Source organism: Symsagittifera roscoffensis, chromosome 7 (assembly GCF_963678635.1).
Source record: "Symsagittifera roscoffensis chromosome 7, txSymRosc1.1, whole genome shotgun sequence".
Lineage (NCBI taxonomy): Eukaryota > Metazoa > Xenacoelomorpha > Acoela > Convolutidae > Symsagittifera > Symsagittifera roscoffensis.
Genome location: NC_087068.1, coordinates 55,947,163 through 55,964,521, shown reverse-complemented (window position 1 = coordinate 55,964,521; position 17,359 = coordinate 55,947,163). Strand labels below are relative to the sequence as shown.

Sequence of the window (17,359 nt, the reverse complement as noted above, 5' to 3'; positions counted from 1 at the left end):
TTTTTATTTTAAGTGAAAACAATAGCAAAAAAATGCCTTCGAGAAACAAATTTTTTTTTGTATTTATATGTATTGAATAAACATTAAAATTTGAAAATTGTTACCAATTTACTGCAAACTTTGATGTTTTGAGGTAGATACGTGCAATTTCTTAGTCTTATACCAATCCTATTCTTACTCTTGTGTTTCCTAGTCTCAATAGATCTAGTACATACTGGTAATCTAGAGAGGTAAATAGTTTCACCTGACTGAAACTATAAATAGTTTCAGCCTTACAAATTGTTGTAAGTTTCAGTCATGGATCATGATTGGTTAATTCTAAGTATATTACAGTGATAGTTATCAAAAAAATAATTGGATATTTTATATACTTATTTTCATCTGGTTCCAAAATCCCAGTTCAAACAATAAAATTTGAAATGGTAAAAACACGTGAACATGACTTTTAGATCGAAATTTTTTTTCAATGGTTTTTTTTTATTTAAATCCAGAGCGCAAAAAAAAAACAGAAACAAGTTTCTTTTTTCGAGTCAGAAAAAAGTCCAGTCTTAATTTTAGGTGGTTATACGGTTTCTTTGTGGGACGAACGAGAAAGTCACAAACTTCATCAGTTGAGTCACTATTACTATCTCAGTCCATACACGAGTAATTATCAAATCATTGGCTACGACATGGTTATGTTGGTACTACAAAATCCCTTTAAATTCGATGCATATCGACAACCTTTGGTGGCGTGTAGAGGACAAACTGGGTTAGAAAACTTTGAACACTTGGATATTTGGGAACTAGGAATGGGAGATATCCCATCATTAGAAGACGGGTCTAATGTCGACACTTTATTTCTAATGGTAAGCTACCGCTTTTTATACCCCGGCCATTTGACTCAATTGGCTTTTTTGATTTCAGGTTTTAAGTTACAATTTAATAACAGTATATGTTTAAAGTAAGAAACAATACAAATCTTTAAAAATTCGATTTTAAAAATTTTAAAACGTTTTAATTTCTCATCTGAAGCATATTATACGGAAAACGGTTTCTTTTTGAGCTTCTGAGCTGCAGTATTTATGTGTACCCTGATAAAAAAATCGTAAGTAATTTATCTGAGCTAACCATTTTTAAAGTCTCAATTTTTCGAAAAACTTGTATCCAAAATCTGCAGCAAAGTTTCGTCACGCAGAAATTTATAAGCGGCAGTCAATTTCAAAAAAGTTGAAGTCACAACACGGTTCTGTGTAGAACCTAGAATGCTCCGAATGCCCAATTACTGTTTCAAAAAAAATTTGTTCAATCAAATAGTAGTAACATATCATCAATTAGGTAGCTTCACTTCAACTCAAAAAATTAATATTTCCATGAGGTAAAAAGAATTTTTTCATTAAAAAATTCTCATTCGATTTAAAGAAACGGTCTCAAAAAAGACCACAACAAGCATAAACATGCCGTCATTTTTCAAAAAAAAACTTTTATGAAAATTTTTCTCATCGCTTGAATTTATGGTGATATGAGCAGAGCGCAGCAGATCATGGTGAGCATTACACCACCACACTGTTGACGAAGATGGGCCAAGTTTTTTTTAACCCAGAAGCTGAGATCTTAGGCACTTCATTCACCCTTAACTGTATGAAACAGAATGCACTTAACAGCTTTTCTTTAAAGGAGGTACAGATACATGAATTGAATGAGACACTGTGTAGGGCTCATTATGATGAATACAAGAGTCCAAATGGATCCCTAGTGTGCTATGGTAGTCAAGAGGGCGAGGAGGAGAGAAATAATGACAAGCATGTTGGGGCCAGTTGTGCAGGTTGGTAAAAAATGCGGAAATCATTTCCCATCAAATTAAATCGATCTAAGCAAAAAAATATCAGCTCCAGCAGCAAAAAAAAACTAGTGTGAAACTCCGCTAAACTAAAACAACAAATGTTCTACTTTCAAATATTTCATGATGAAATGCATCAACTTGAACTTTCATCAAGTTAAAAAACTTTTTTGACAAAAAAATAAACATTTAGAAGAAAGGTATTACCAATGTCAATGAAACCTCATTATTGTATTATACCACTTTTGAATCAATATTTGCTCCTGTATTTGATGAATCAAAAACAACAGAACATGAAATCCAAAAAACCAAGTTTCACGAATCCAAATCCAATTTTTTCCAAGGAGTCAACGAAAAAAGTCATCTTTACGGATTAAAAAAATTAAAGGAAAGTGCAGATGCTATGAGATATCAAAATTGGTGGTTTAATAAGGCCAAAATTTTTATCAGCAACCACTGCAAAATTAGACAAGCGAGTTAAGATGAAGCAAAAAAACTCAATTCTAGAAGTCTCAAACATTGTTCTATTGTACAGAATAAATAAATTATAGCCCGGGCTTAAGTCCCACCGTTAATTATCGCTTTTTGTGTAGCATGCCAGTGATAGCTATTTTCCAGCGATTATTCATGTATAACTCAAATTGTTTTGCAGAGCTAAACTTGGGATATTTCAGGGCTATTTTGATATTAATATTGAATATCTCATATCAAATGCCATTTTTCTTATGTTAAGTTTTCTCTTCTGAAAAGATGACTGTTTCCTCGCAGATTTCTTGAAATATTCTAGATCCTCCCCTGATTGTAGAGCCCCTTCTCTCTAAATTTTTGGTTTTTATTATTCCGTTTCCTCGCTTTTTTATTTCTAGCCTTTGTGAGCATCCTCAATTCTTTCAAGTCTTGATTCTATAATTAGGCGACAGCGGTGGTCCCATATTCCTAGTAAATGAAGAGAAACAGGCTGTTTGTCTCTACGGGGTCATCAATTACGGAGATCTCATATGTGGTAAAGAACCGCCTGTAAGGAGTGGAGCTGCTAGAGTAGCTTACTACATAGATCTATTCGACAAGGACGGAGGAACCACCGGCAGAGTCAAAGTTGACAAAAATCATGGAAAGGCAAAAAAAGGCAACAGACAAGACGAAGAAAATTCTGCAGAAACGACAAGTGCAATTAACATAACTGAAGTGTCGGAGCCAACTGAGGTTACTTCATCGAAACAATTCAATGACAACGCAGCTCCAGCATATTTCATTGGTTTGATTCTAATCATTACAATTTTATCGATGTGAACATTTTTCTTTTGAATCTTCTTGAATGAGTTCTCAAAATTTGTTCTAAATTAAATCGTATTCTGTTTTCGCACTTGTTTTGTTTTTTTGGTCGATCTCCAATATTTAGTAAGTAGTGAACCATCAAAAAGAAGAAATGAGAAAACAATCGAGCAGTTCAGCTTTTTGCGGAAAACAGTTGTGGAAATTTCATAGAAAATTATGAAGTTTTTGCTTATTGTTATTCATTTCTAAATTTCAGTGCATTATGACAGATCATGATGTATGTGTCTCGATCCAACATCTTTTCGAGCGAGAGTTAACCGCTTTCCGTCACCGATAAGACATCTCAAAACAGCCAGAATTTTGCAATATCTTGCAAGGTAAATAGATATTGGTGATCGATTACTGTTTTCTTCTTACAGCTGTAACTTCGTTGCAGCTCTCGGCAGTAAAATTATCTCTATCATATAATTACATGTGCAAAACTTGCAGACCAACCTTGATGAACATTTTAAACTTTTCAACTCCCCGCATCTTTCTAAAATTCTGTTTTCATAGTTGTTGTATGGTAATTATGGCCAAACGCGTCATATTATGATATGACAATTTTAAAGGGTGGAATCCCTCATACGCGAAGGACCGAATGCGCAAAAAAAAATCAGCCAGTCAGATTTCAGTAATCTAAATTTTAGAAAGAAAGTAAGCATTTCCAGGGACTGAATATTGATATTGACCGAATATAAAAACGGCAGAAATATGCAAAATTTTCAAATTGTCACTGACCGACGCCGAATTGGAACAAATTTTATATTTAATTGCTTCATTTAATTCATTTTAATTCAATAGCAATTGCTCCTTTTTAAAAATTGACTTTCGGCTAATTTTGTTTTCGGTCCTTCGCCCACAAGTTTTTTTGCCAATTCGGTCCTTCGCGCATGTGAAAATAGCCCCCATTTTAAAGTAGTTTCTCAAGATGGAAATTTAGAGGATGGGAAAAATGGAAAAGAGCTTAAATTTTCAAGTGTTTACACTGAGACTAAGAATAGCGTCAAAAGAGTCAAAACATAGCCACCAGACAGTTGGAGGCATGAATGCAACGAGATAGAAAAAAAAAACACATTTGTTTTTAGAAAGACTTCAGTTTTTGAGTTTAAAAGAAAGAATATCACCTCAAAGCTCTTTATATATGATCTTTCTTCTTAAAGTATTCTCTGCGTTCATGACTCTTGAGAAGATAAAGACAAAAAATTAATCACAGACGCAAAGTGGAGCTTCGCAACACTTGCGATACAATTAAAACATTGGAAAGAAAAAAAAGAAAGTTATCTTTTTCCAAAAAAACTAATTTGAAAAATAGCTTTAACGTTCAAAAAACTCTCTAAAAACTTCATAGCTATGTATTGGACGATGCTTATAAACAGCCTCAACAAGCATTGCGAATCATTAACCGATTGGCAGCAAAGGCTAAAAAACTTGGCTCGACCCTTGTTTAGCCGAAAACGAAAAAGAAGACAAGCTATAAAAAACTTTTAAGAAAAAAAATCTCTTCTGAAACAGGCAGAAGCAATTAACACAATTCGCCCTTGAAACTGCGATTTATAAGTTTACTAATCCGATATAACATAAGCCGAACCTGTTAGCCGAAATAAAGAAATATAAATTTATAGAATTACTAAAAATAATAGTTGGTAAATTTTTTACAAGCTACAGATGTGTAATAGAAGAATAGACAATTCTAAATCTAGACAGAGAAAGTTTCAATTATGGTAGAAACCGTTTGAACCTAAAACTAGAAAAACTGCTCGAAAAGCTTACTAGATAATATGAATAGCATCTGAAAAAAAAATGGAAAGTCAACCGGGATAAATTAAACAGCAAACCACCAGAAAAAAATCCTTATCCGAAAAAAAATCATTTTTTGCAAAATTCAGATAAAAAATAATTTTCCAAAAATTCTCTACAAAACTTCACGCCTTCGTATCGGACGATGTTGATAAACAGCCTTAACAAGCATTGCTACTCAATGAGCGAGCGGCAACTAAGTTGAAAAAACTTGGATCGTCCCTCGTGAAGCCGAAAACGAAAGTAGACGAAGAATGTTTTTCTTCGATTTTTTCTTTAAATTGTTTTTCTTCGAAAGTTTTTTTTAAACAGGCAAAAGAATTTGACTCAATTCTCCCTTTAAACTGCGGAACACAAGTTCACTGATCTAATATAACATAAGCTGGACCCGTTTAACGGAAATTTTTAAATGAAAAAATTTAAAATTACTAAGAACAGGAGTTAGTAAATATTCTACAGCCTACAGTTGTAAACTAGAAGGTTGGAGAATTGTAAAATCAAGACAGAGAACTTTCAATTAAAGTAGAAACGATTTGAACCAAAAATAGAAAAGGCCCCAGCTTCGAAAAAGAATCACTCAAAAAACTTACCAGATAGTATAAAGTGCATTTGAAAATAATGGAAAAGCAGTCGACAAAATTTAGGACGAAAACCACAAATCCAAAAAAAACATCAAATTGATAATTGGAAAAATTGATTGCTACTCCACGTGAACTGGATAGTTTTTTTTTTGAGTTTTCAAAAATGAGCAAGTCGGCAGAAAAAGTACGAAAAATTTTTGACCGTTGAAAAAACAACGGACAATCGGCCGTCAGAATTTAGGAAGCAAATATCGCTTGTTCAAAAAAATTGAAAAAATTAATTACTACCGCATGTGAACTAAGAATTGGTTTTATTTAAGACTCCACGAAATTGAGCATGTCAAAAATGAGAATGCAGGCAAAATCTCCTAGAAAGTCAATTTACGGGATAAAAAGTTCCCGATTAGTGAAAAAATGAATGTGAAACAGCTAACGCATTTTGACAAAAAATGATTTCTACAGGAATCGAATATGTCGCAAAAAATGCTGTTAAACTGCCGAAACTACACAACAGAAGGAGCACCAAAATGAGCATGTTTATTTGAGAAACAGGTTAGAACAGAAGTGACCTGCGTAACCTGAAACTACGCTTGATAGCTCACATCTGTTAAGAGAAGTTGAAAATTGAACAAATTTACACGCGAAGTTTAAAAATGATGCAAAATTTGTTAAAGCTCTAAAACTCTAATGATTCTTAGTGTCAAAACGGGTTGTGTTTATAAGACACCCATGGAGTAAAAATGTATTTATTTATCCAGTTGGCTCAAATTACAAGTATTCATTTAGACACATAAATTAACATTTTTTTAAAAAAACTGTTTGTAGGAAGCATTTTTACAAATTTAAAATAATTCACACTTTTGAACTTTTTATTCATTAAGCTTTGTAATAATTTTGAAAAAATCCTATGCAATATCTTACTGGGCAAAAATACAATTGACTGGCTATCAGTAGAGAAAAGTTGTTAACCGTTGAAAAAACAACATAACATCAGTCGTCAGAAGTTAGGAAGCAAACCACATAACCAAAATATCAACGTTTTTACAATAAAAATATTTGAAAACATTAATTACTATCCCACATCTACTAAAAAGCAGTTTTATTTGAATTTCCATGAATTTGACTAATTCAGCCTTGAATATGTCAGAAATGAGCATGTCGACAAAATTTCCTAAAAAATTTGTTTATGGGAAGAAATTCTAGTTCCCGATTACAAGTCACTTGCTCTCGCAAGTGAAAAAATTTAAGCGTTTTGACGGAAAATGACTTTTCAAGCAATGGATACGGTAAAAGTTTTGCTTTATCTATGAATCACCCAACCACGACGATAATTTAAAGGAATTTTTTGGAATCCCTTTTACTATTTCACTTTGCTTTTTGTATTTCTCCTCGCAAAATATGTTATCTTTTTTAGTTAACTAATCACATAAATAGTGCAGAAAGGGTTCTTTCAAATGTGGATAATAGTTCCGACATTGAAAATATAGGGCAATTTTGTATTCGCGTGTTTATTTTTTAATGTTTATTGTTTTTCCACGCAAAATCAAGTTCCACAAACAATCATCGGACAAATAGCATATTAAAGCTTTTTTTAGTCGTGATTCGATTATTTATTATTTCCGAAAAAGTTTTCTGTGTCGAGTTTTATTTGAATTTCCATGAATTTGACTATTTCAGCCTTGAATATGTCAGAAATGAGCATGTCGGCAAAATTTCCTAAAAAATTTGTTTAGGGGAAGAAATTCTAGTTCCCGCTTAATTTGAATATGGTGCTTTTTTTGTACACCTTTGAGCGGATAAAGCAAGCGAGCAGTATAAAAATAGCTGATTTATTCTAAATTTAAGGCTCAAAAATTTAGTCGAGTAAAGCTATTTTTTTATATTTATGAAGCGAAAATTCAGGAATCAAATACGATAAACTTCAAATTCTGCGATTTTTCAGAAAACAATTTTTAGGTTTTCTAGTCATTTTTCTACAAAATTGATGTCCAATTTGCCTATTTTACTATGATTGGCGAGTATGCCTAAACTGTAGTTTTTCGTTCAGATCCTTTAATCACACGACGCAAAAAAAGTATATTAATTTCAGAAACTTTGCTGTATTTTTCAAGGCTACGGTCTGAACAATCTGTGCAATTTGCGCAGTATTATTCTTTTCTTAGTAATATTTTACGGACATTAATATTTAAAATATTCATTTTTTAGTGATGAAAAAATTGCCATTTCAAAACAATTTGGGTTTTTGTTATCATTTTGTATTCAAACAGTCTGACTTTTCAATTCCTTTTCGGTTCACTACAAATGCGTTTGCTTAAGCCAAGAAAATTTCCTGTTTTTTTTGGTAACTTTTCGCTAGATTATAACGAATTTGTAAAACATTGTTAATTCAACTTTTTAGCCCACTAGTCTTTATATCAGCACTTCAAGTAAAGAAGTAACATAAGCACATCATCATACGTGAATCCAAATCAATTTGAACACTTTAATATCATAATCAACAACAAGCTCCCTCTTTTTGCTTCACCATCTGATTCAACATTTACGTGGCAAAAGAAAAATTAATTTCAACCGAGGAGCTAAATTTTTTTTTTACAAATTATTGCATGAATCATCCAATTACATGTATTATCTATCTCTTTAAGCAACAGTAGGTTTTAACTTTATCAAACAAAACTGGTACCGGACAAACAAGACGAAACTTCAAACTAATACTTCAGTAAATGCAAGCATTCAGTTATTCAGAAATCATTTTGCTTTTTGTTTTCAACTTCATTTAAGCTCGCATATAAATTCATCAAATCTAAAAATTTTGGCAATGTAGGCCATTTTACATTAAAATGTCTAAAGAACTTTATAACTTATTATTTAAACGATTAACTGATTGTCGTCTTTTTTTCCGGACACCAAAGGAAATACAACCGATCGAATCGGCCGCAATAAATTCTAGCGCGCTTCTTTTGATATATACTACAAGTGTAATAACAAAACTAGAGGACAGACCAGGTCAAATGAACAGAAGCTTCCGAGCATCTAGACTGGCTAAAAGCTTGAACACTTCATTCATTTTCTAGTCAGTAGCAGGGGTCATGTTAAGGGCAGGGGGTGGCTACTTAAACTAGATTCCGACATTTTGGGGTCGCTTAAAGGGGCTGGGGGTGATGTCGGTGACAATTTCACAATAACGAAGCTTTAAAAAAACATTAAATAAAACGCAAAAGTTGCACCAAGTTTAGGTCAGTTTTTTTGGCTTTCATCAAAATCGCCTTCCAGACTCTTTGCTCATCCTCTTACGCTTGAGCTAAAACAAAGAAAACAGTCGCAAATATTAAATCTATGACGACTAATCCTAATTAAGTATTCCTCAATAAATTTTGCATGCTAACACAGTTGATTTTCAATAAACACCAAAATTGTTTTTATCATATTTAGTTTATAAAACGTGTAGTGAGCGGAATTAACAGAAAAAATATCCGTACAGGTTGATATTATGTTTTACCTAAAAGATGAAGACATTAATCGTTGCTTTTTAGATTTGAAAATATGCAGGGTAGACAATAATTTGGCATGGAATATGCCTTTTGTCTATCCCCCCTCCCCACTTTCAAATTATATAATTATTGATCCTAATTGATCACAATTTGATTTCTGAGAAACAACTTTTCTTCCTTCTTTCTTTCATTCATTTCCATAAATATTTATCTCAGGGAAATCCCTCATGCGCGAAAAGACCGAATGCGCTAAAATGTTGTCAATCATTAAGAGCTGATCATTGAGTCAGTTTTGGACAGCTTAAAGGGCGTTGATTAGTTTGGTTAAACAACTGCGTGCATACCGTTCTTCGCGCATGAGAATAGCCCCCATTTATCTCCTGACACCCCCCCCCCCTAAGACGACTAATCCCCCCACCGCTCTCAAAAGAAGAAGTGTTACCTGGATTGTTGACCCGGTGTGCCTGGTTGTTTTGGTTATGACTATAGTTGTTTTGTCTCTGCTGCTGCTGGTGATGACGGTACTGATTGTTCCTATCATTGTTCTGGTGTTGTTGCCTATTGTTGTCATGGCCTCCTTGATGGTGGTTGTTATAATTCGACGTGTAGTAACTGTTGCCCGGACCACGTCTGTAGTTCGGCGCGTTGTTGTTGAAACCTCCGTAATAATTCCCTATCAAGAGCAGTTGGACTTAAGACTGACGCTTTAAAATCCAAAGACACCAAAAATATCATACAGCAACAATTTTGCTCTAAGAAATTCAGATAGGTCCTCAAGGTGGCCAATATCGAAACTAACTTAAACTGTTTTTTTTTATTTTCCTTTGTCTAAAAATCTACAAAAAAACACTGGATGGCAATGGTTGAGTTGAGGCAAGAGGTTCCATTCTATCTAGGTTTAATAAGGACTTTCAAATTACATAAATGAATAGTTTAGTTTCAAATGTTGTTAAGCAGTAGTTTAAAGGTTTTACGTACCTCGTCTGTTGTAGTTGTTTCCTCCTCCGTTGTCGCCGCCGTGGAAGTTGCCGGCCGACCTGGGTCGGAATCCACCCGAGTTGTTGTAGTTGTGGGGTCCAGGGGGTCTGTTGCGGATCACAGATGGAGCCCCGAACGTCTGCAGGTTCAGTCTCTTCTCCTCCGCAGTCGTAAGGCGAGCAGTCCTGAAAAAGAGACAACACGCATAGGAAAATAAAAACATTCTAAAACCTGTTTCTTCAATAACAATAAATTTGTTTTCCCGATGATTGTATCAAACATCACACACGGCAAGTGGAAACGGTTTTGTCAGATGCAACTAGCACTCCCAAAACATGGCAGGGGAGTCAAGGAAATGACATTTTTTAAATTCTAAATGGGATGTCAAGAAAGCATGACTTCCTTTTCGCTAAAAGTCAAATTCTAAATGGGATGTCAACAAATCATGACTTCATTTTCGTCAGACAGATCAAAAAACATAATCAGTGATTATTGACTATCAGGTATTAGTAAGTCAATAAGCAGTGTCTTCAAAGCAATTGAAAAACATATCAAAACAACATGAAAAGAATATTCAGTAGAAAATTCGTAGCCCAGACTCTATGAGTTTTCAGAAGTTCAGAAAGCAAAAGAAACAACCGTTCACCCGCAAATTTGAAAATCTATCATCAAAACACATCATCCCACTAGGCTATCAATTCGTAGAACTAAGTGTAAAAATTAGAAATGATTTCTGAAACCGCAAATCGAACTTTCTTCGTCAGTGAGTATTGTCAGTCAGCAATCAGTTCCCTAAGATGAAAAGCCATCACAATGTCGTTTCAACTCTACACGACCAAAAACACTTCATAATTACAAATTTCCAGTTAATCTACAGAAATAAGGCTAAATATAAAATGATTAACGAGTGTGTCCCAAGCAATCCAAAATATCCAAAAATTAATCAGCAAAAAATTGAAGCTCAGATTCTACCCGAACCCCAACCACGACCAATGATGCTTTATTATGATGCCACACTGAAACCCTGCTAGCTTTCTTTGAGCTAGTCAAAATTGACTGAAAAAACGGATCCTACCCCATGTTTTTTCCAGCCACTTTCCGACGCGTCGGCGTAACGAAAAACATTATCAAATTTTTCTCATTTAGTGACTAATACCAATCAGTGACAAGTGAAAAAATATCACTGCCAGCATTCAATTAGAGAAATCGGTAAAACTTTTTTCTGATTAACAAGCAAATTCCCAGGCAAGCAAAAATATATCTTAAACCATTCGGCAGCCAATTCGTAAGACATAGCCGAGAGAAAAGATTCAACTCAACTTTCAAAAAAAAACTTCAACTTTCGAATTTCAAAGAAAAAACTTATGACCTTAAGGCTCTTCGAATTTCAAAAACAAATTTTGACAATTTTTTAAACAAAACTAATTCAATTTGAGATAACTGGATCAATAGGTAAAGTTTTTGTTACACTAGGAATCTAAAAACTAAAATCCACTTTCGAAATTAGAAATAGATCACATTTTAGTGGCCTTTACACTTTTCATGTTCAATAGGAGAATAGACTTAGCAAGTAGTTTTCGAGAATAGTGACGAAACGTCTAAAAAACGGTAAAAAGTCCATATCAGCTTTTCTACAAAAAAAACAGGGTAAAACAGATAAAGCAGGAAAAATGTTCTTTTTACTGATCTATCAACCTCAGAATTAGAGTAGTTTTTGAAGAGTAACATTTGAAGAGTAATATAGGACATTTTCTAAGGTCATTTTTTTTCAAAACGCAGGGCATAGGATCTTGGGCAGGTAAGATTAGCATAACTGATTTTTTCTTTCGGTTAAACCCTCAATCTCTGATTTGGCAGAGTAGTTTTTCAGAAAAGTCAAAAGTTTCAAATTCACCAAAATGTCAAAAAATGAGCTTGTTTGAGGCCATAACTTTTTTCTACTGTATCTAGGGAATAGCCGCTTCAGAAGGGGAAATTCCCATAATTTGCTCTTTTGATTGAAACTTTCATCTCAGATTTGTGCAGTTAATATTTGAGAAAATGAAAAAAATGGCCTAAATCACTCTACTGAAACTTTCGAATGTCATAGAACGTAAGGTAAAATGAAAAAAGACTAGCAAAAGATGCAGGCACATAAGAAAGAGCAGCCGCTTTTTCCATTGGTACCATATATTTTCTTAAACAGTTTTTTTTTAGTCAGGACCTCACACTAGCCAAAAATAAAGCAGCAACAAATGCCATTAAAATGTTCGCTTTTAAATACCAAAAACGCCACCAAATGAAATACGTTTATTTGCTAAATACGTTTAAAAAAACTCTTGTTAGCAATACACTATGCTGTAAATACAGAACCAGGTTCAGCCATAAAATCCCAGAAGCAAAAGGATCGCCACAATTTTGAAATTTTTCTAATTTTGCTTGTCAAAGAATAAGTAATTCAGATATCTGATCCTCAAGATCAAGCACCACCACGTTCAATCGTTATTGGAAAAGTCAAATTTTGGTATATTCAAAAATCAAATTAGATTTTTCATGGAGACAAAGTATTCCACGACTATAAAACTTTAGATCCAGAAAGCCACAAATCATGGTCAACGAGAATAATTGCCGAGTAATCAATACCAGAGAGTGAAAAGCTATACCCTTCAGCGGTTAGCAAGAATCCACGACATCAAAACACTTTTTCATTACTTCTTGACAGAAACCAAAATGTATCGGACTGAATTTTGGAAGAAAAAGAAGTAATCGAGGCAAGTAAAAACAAATCCAAAAGCAATTCGGAGGAAATCTAGTTAGAACATCTATAAACTCAAAGAAAAACTGCAAGCAAATAACCATATTGGCTGGCAATTATAAAAAAGGATTCGCAAAAGAAAGTATTTGAAAGCAACTGTGAAAATTTTTCGTCAGAGAGTAGTTTCATTTAGTTAGCAGTTCCTCAAGATGAAAAACCATCACAGTTACTAACAAAGACTCGTCAAAAATGCGAAAAATCAATCTAAATGCTAATAGCAGGAAAAAGTGATCAATGACAAAACTTGTAGCTAAAAATTTATCAAATACTATCAACCAGAACAATCGTCAATCAGCACTCAGTTCCCCAAGGTAAAAATGCATCAAGAATTGAGGTTCACAACCTTCGAGAAAAAAAACATTACAAAATTACAACAACAAAAGAGAACTACAGCAATCAACCTTAAGTTTTTATCAATAATCACAGCATTTACAAACCATCACCTCCAAAAACTATTAGACTTTCAAAAAAAGGCCATACTACTTTCTTATGCCTATCCCTAAAGATCATTCTTAAAAAAATCTTTTTGGCTCGCAGTTTCCAGAGAAAAACTAGAAAACCCAAATACCTTCTTTGATTCAGCCATTAATTACCAGAATTACGCATTCAAACACAAACTCTGATATCAGAAAATTTTTTTTCCAAAGTGAGTAGTTCTATCCGTTATCGGTTCCTCAAGAGAAAAAACTATCACTTTCACTATAAACAACTCAGCAAAAACTACGATAACTCAAATTATTTAATTTTCTATTAACAGAAAAACACCTTCAATGACTACAACTTTAAACCAAAAACAAAGAGAAAAATACCAGTGAAATTTGTCAATGATTAAGCATTTCCCCACGGTGAAAAATCATCACAGTGAGAAACAAAGATTCGTCAAAAAATTCGATATTTCAAATTCTTCAGTATTCTATACACGGAAGAAATTCTTTGAACGACACCAACATGCTAAAGACTAAACCCGACAAAACAAATTCACTGAGTCTCGTCAATCAAATATTATTCCCCCAAGGTGAAAAACCATCACAGTCACTGACAAATATTCGTCAAAAAAGCGATAAATTTCAAAATCATTATTTTCTAAAAGCACAAAAATAAGTTCGAAGACGAACTTAATATCAGAAAAACCTATCAAAAAGATTAATCGGGAACAATCGTCAATTAATAATGAGTTCCGTTTGAGGAGAATGCATCAAAATTTGAGATTGACTTCTATCGAAAATAAACATGAAACAACATAACGACAAAAGAACTACCGCAATCAGTCTTCAATTTCAATCAAAAATCAGTGTGTTCAAAGCAATTACAAAACATCTTCAAAAACAATTGAACATTCAAAAAAAGCGATACTACTTCTTGATGAGTATACCTTAAGTTCAATTAAAAAATCAAATTTTTGGCTTGCAGTATCCAGAGAAAAGCTACAAAATCCAAATGCTTTCCTTGATACAGCCATTAACCCGAATTCAGTTATGGAACACAAACTCTGAAAGCAAATCATAAACTATTTCTAAAATGAGTAGTTTCATTCACTTATTGATTCCCCACGAGGAAAAGCCATCACTTTCACCGAAATTAATTCAAAGACGATATTTCCAATTATTTAATTTGCTAATCACGGAATAATCTCTTTCAATGACAACTTCAAACCAAAAACAAACAAAACAAAAAAGATCAGTGAGTTTTCTCAATCAGTTCCCCAAGGTGAAAAACCATCAGAGACGTTATCAAAGGCTCGTCATAATACGCGATATTTCAACGACACCAAATTCATACCAAAGACTAAACCCGACAAAGCACAGTCTCGTCAACCAGATAGTTCTAAGGTGAAAACAGTCACTAACAAAGATTCGTCAAAAAGCAATTTATTTTAAATCATTATTTTCTACAAGCACAAAAAATTGTTCAAGGACATAATTAATAGAAAAAATCTATCAAAAACAATTAAGGAGAACAATCATCAATCAGTAATCAGTTCCGCAAGATGAAACCGCATCGAGCATTGAGGCTCACAAAAACATTAAACAATACATAACAAAAAAAACAACAGTAATCAGTCTTTAGTTTCAATCAATAATCAATGTGTTCAAAGCAATTACAAAACATCATCTCAAAAAAAAACAATTCAAAATTTGAAGAAATATGATACTAGTTCCTGCTAAGTATCCCTAAATTCATTCCAAAAAGAAATTTTTGGCTCCTATTTTCCAGAGAAATGCTACTAAAATTCAATATGTCAGATTCAGTCTACTCTGAAGCCGCATTGAAAAAATTTTCAACAGTTAAGTTTTATTCAGTTATAGGCTACCAATGATGAAAATCCATTTTTGTCGTTAGCAGCAATTCAGCAAAAAAACATAATATTTCGAATTATTCAACTTCCTATTTAAGGACAAACTCTTTCAATGACATCAACATCAAAGCAAAAACAAACAAAACAAAAAAAATAGTGAGTTATCAATTGTCCATCAACAATAATCAACGCATCAAGAATTGCGGCTAACACCCTTCGAAAACATTACGTAACGACAAAACAACTACCGCATTTAGCCTTAAGTTTTTATCAATAATCGGTGTGTTCAAAGCAATTACAGAATATCATCTCCAGAAACAATTGAAAATTCAAAAAACGCGATACTACTTCCTAAGGAGTATCCCTCAATTTCATTTAAAGAATAAAATTTTGGCTCGCATTTTCCAGAGAAATGCTACTAAAATCCAATATGTAATATTTAGCCATTAATTACCAGAATTGAGTATTCGAACACAAGCTCTGAAACCAAATCAAAATTTTCTACAGTTTAGTTTCATTCAGTTATAGGTTAGCCAAGGTGAAAATCCATCTTTGTCATTAGCAAAAAAAAGAGCAAAAAAATATTTCGAATTATTCAACTTTCCATTTACGTTAAAAAATTCATGACAGCAACATCAAACCAAAAAACATATAAACAAAAAACAATCAGTGAGTAATCAATTCTCCATCAAAAATAATCAATTCTTAATCAACGCATCAAGAATTGAGGCAAAAACCCTTCAATAAAAGCATTACAACATAACATAACGACAAAATAACTACCGCACTCAGCTTTCGGTTTTAATCAATAATCAGTGTGTTCAAACCAATTACAAACCATCATCTCAAAAAAAACTGAAAGTATGGAATAGACGATATAAATTTTTGATCAGTAGCCTTGAAGTTTGTTCAAAAAACGAAACATTTGGGCTCGCAGTTTCCAGAAATTTGTTAGGAAAAACTAAATTCTCTAATTCAGCCATTTAATCCCAGAATTAGATTTTCTAACACAAACTCTGAAAGCATATTATAAACTTTTCCCAAAGTGAGCGATTTCATTCATTTATCGGTTCCAAAATGACACCAAAAAAATCAAATTAAAAATCAAACAAAATTATTCGGTGAAAATTGTCAATCAGTAATCAGTTCCCCAAGGTGAAAAGCCATCACAATCACTATGACAAGGATTCGTCAAAAAATTGTTCCATTTTCTAAGAGCACAAAAAATTGTTCGAAACAAATCATCAAACACTATCAACGAGCACTACCCTAAATCAGCAACCAGTTCCGCAAGGTGAAAAGGCATCAATAATTGAGGTTCACAACATTCGAAAACAGAACAAAACGAAATTAAATAACGACAAAAGAACTATCGCAATCAGCTTTCGGTTTTAATCACTGATCAGTGTGTTCAAAGTAATTACAAACCATTATTTCAAAAAAACTGAAAATTTAGAAAAGACGATACTAATTTCTGATCAATAGCCTTAAAGTTTGTTCAAAATAACGAAACTTTTTGGCTCTCAGTTTCCAGAAATATGTTAGAAAAACTAAATTCTCTAATTCGGCCATTTAATCAAAGAATAAGGTTTTCGAACACAAACTCTGGGAGCATATTTATGAACTTTTCCCAAAATGACTATTTTCAATCATTTATCGGTTCCAAAAAACTGCCATCACTGTCAGAGTAAAACATTCAGCAAAAAATTACAAACATAGGCGCTACGCGCAATACACCGAAGGCATAGAAACTGAAGCAAAAACCAAACAACTTGAACAACTAATAATTGAAGAATAACAGTTCTAGAACAAAAAATCGTACTAATACATGTATCCACCAAAATTTTGCTATATCGAGAAAGAGCCTGAAATAACAGTTCTAGAACTAAAAATCGTACTAACACATGTATAGGTTAAATTTTTGATATATCAACGAAGATCATAAAATAACACTTCTGGAACTAAAAATCGTACTAACACATGTATACACCAAAATTTTACTATATTGACAAAGGGCCTGAAATAACAGTTCGTGAGCTAAAAATCGTACGAACACATGTATACACCAAAATTTTGCTATATTGGCAAAGATCATGAAATAACAGTTCGAGAGCTAAAAATCGTACTAACACATGTATACGTCAAATTTTTGCTATATTGACAAAGATCATGGAATAACAGTTCTAGAGCTAAAAATCGTACTAACACATGTATACACCAAAATTTTGCTATATTGACAAAGATCATGAAATAACAGTTCGAGAGCTAAAAATCGTACTAACACATGTA

The 17,359-nt window shown here is 33.1% G+C and overlaps 1 protein-coding gene across 2 annotated transcripts in view; it reads right to left on the bottom strand.

Moving 5' to 3' along the window:
- Window positions 1-7,881: 7,881 nt before the first annotated feature.
- LOC134851621 (GTP-binding protein 4-like) overlaps window positions 7,882-17,359 on the bottom strand; it is a 501,193-nt gene continuing 491,715 nt past the window's right edge. For both annotated transcript variants that reach the window (XM_063867779.1, XM_063867780.1), the window contains exons 8-10: window positions 9,981-10,165; window positions 9,445-9,675; window positions 7,882-8,812 (exon numbers count right to left, since the gene is read on the bottom strand). In XM_063867779.1, coding sequence (XP_063723849.1) covers window positions 8,802-8,812; window positions 9,445-9,675; window positions 9,981-10,165 — 427 coding nt within the window. In that variant the 3' untranslated portion in view covers window positions 7,882-8,801. The remainder of the gene's footprint in view (window positions 8,813-9,444; window positions 9,676-9,980; window positions 10,166-17,359) is intronic.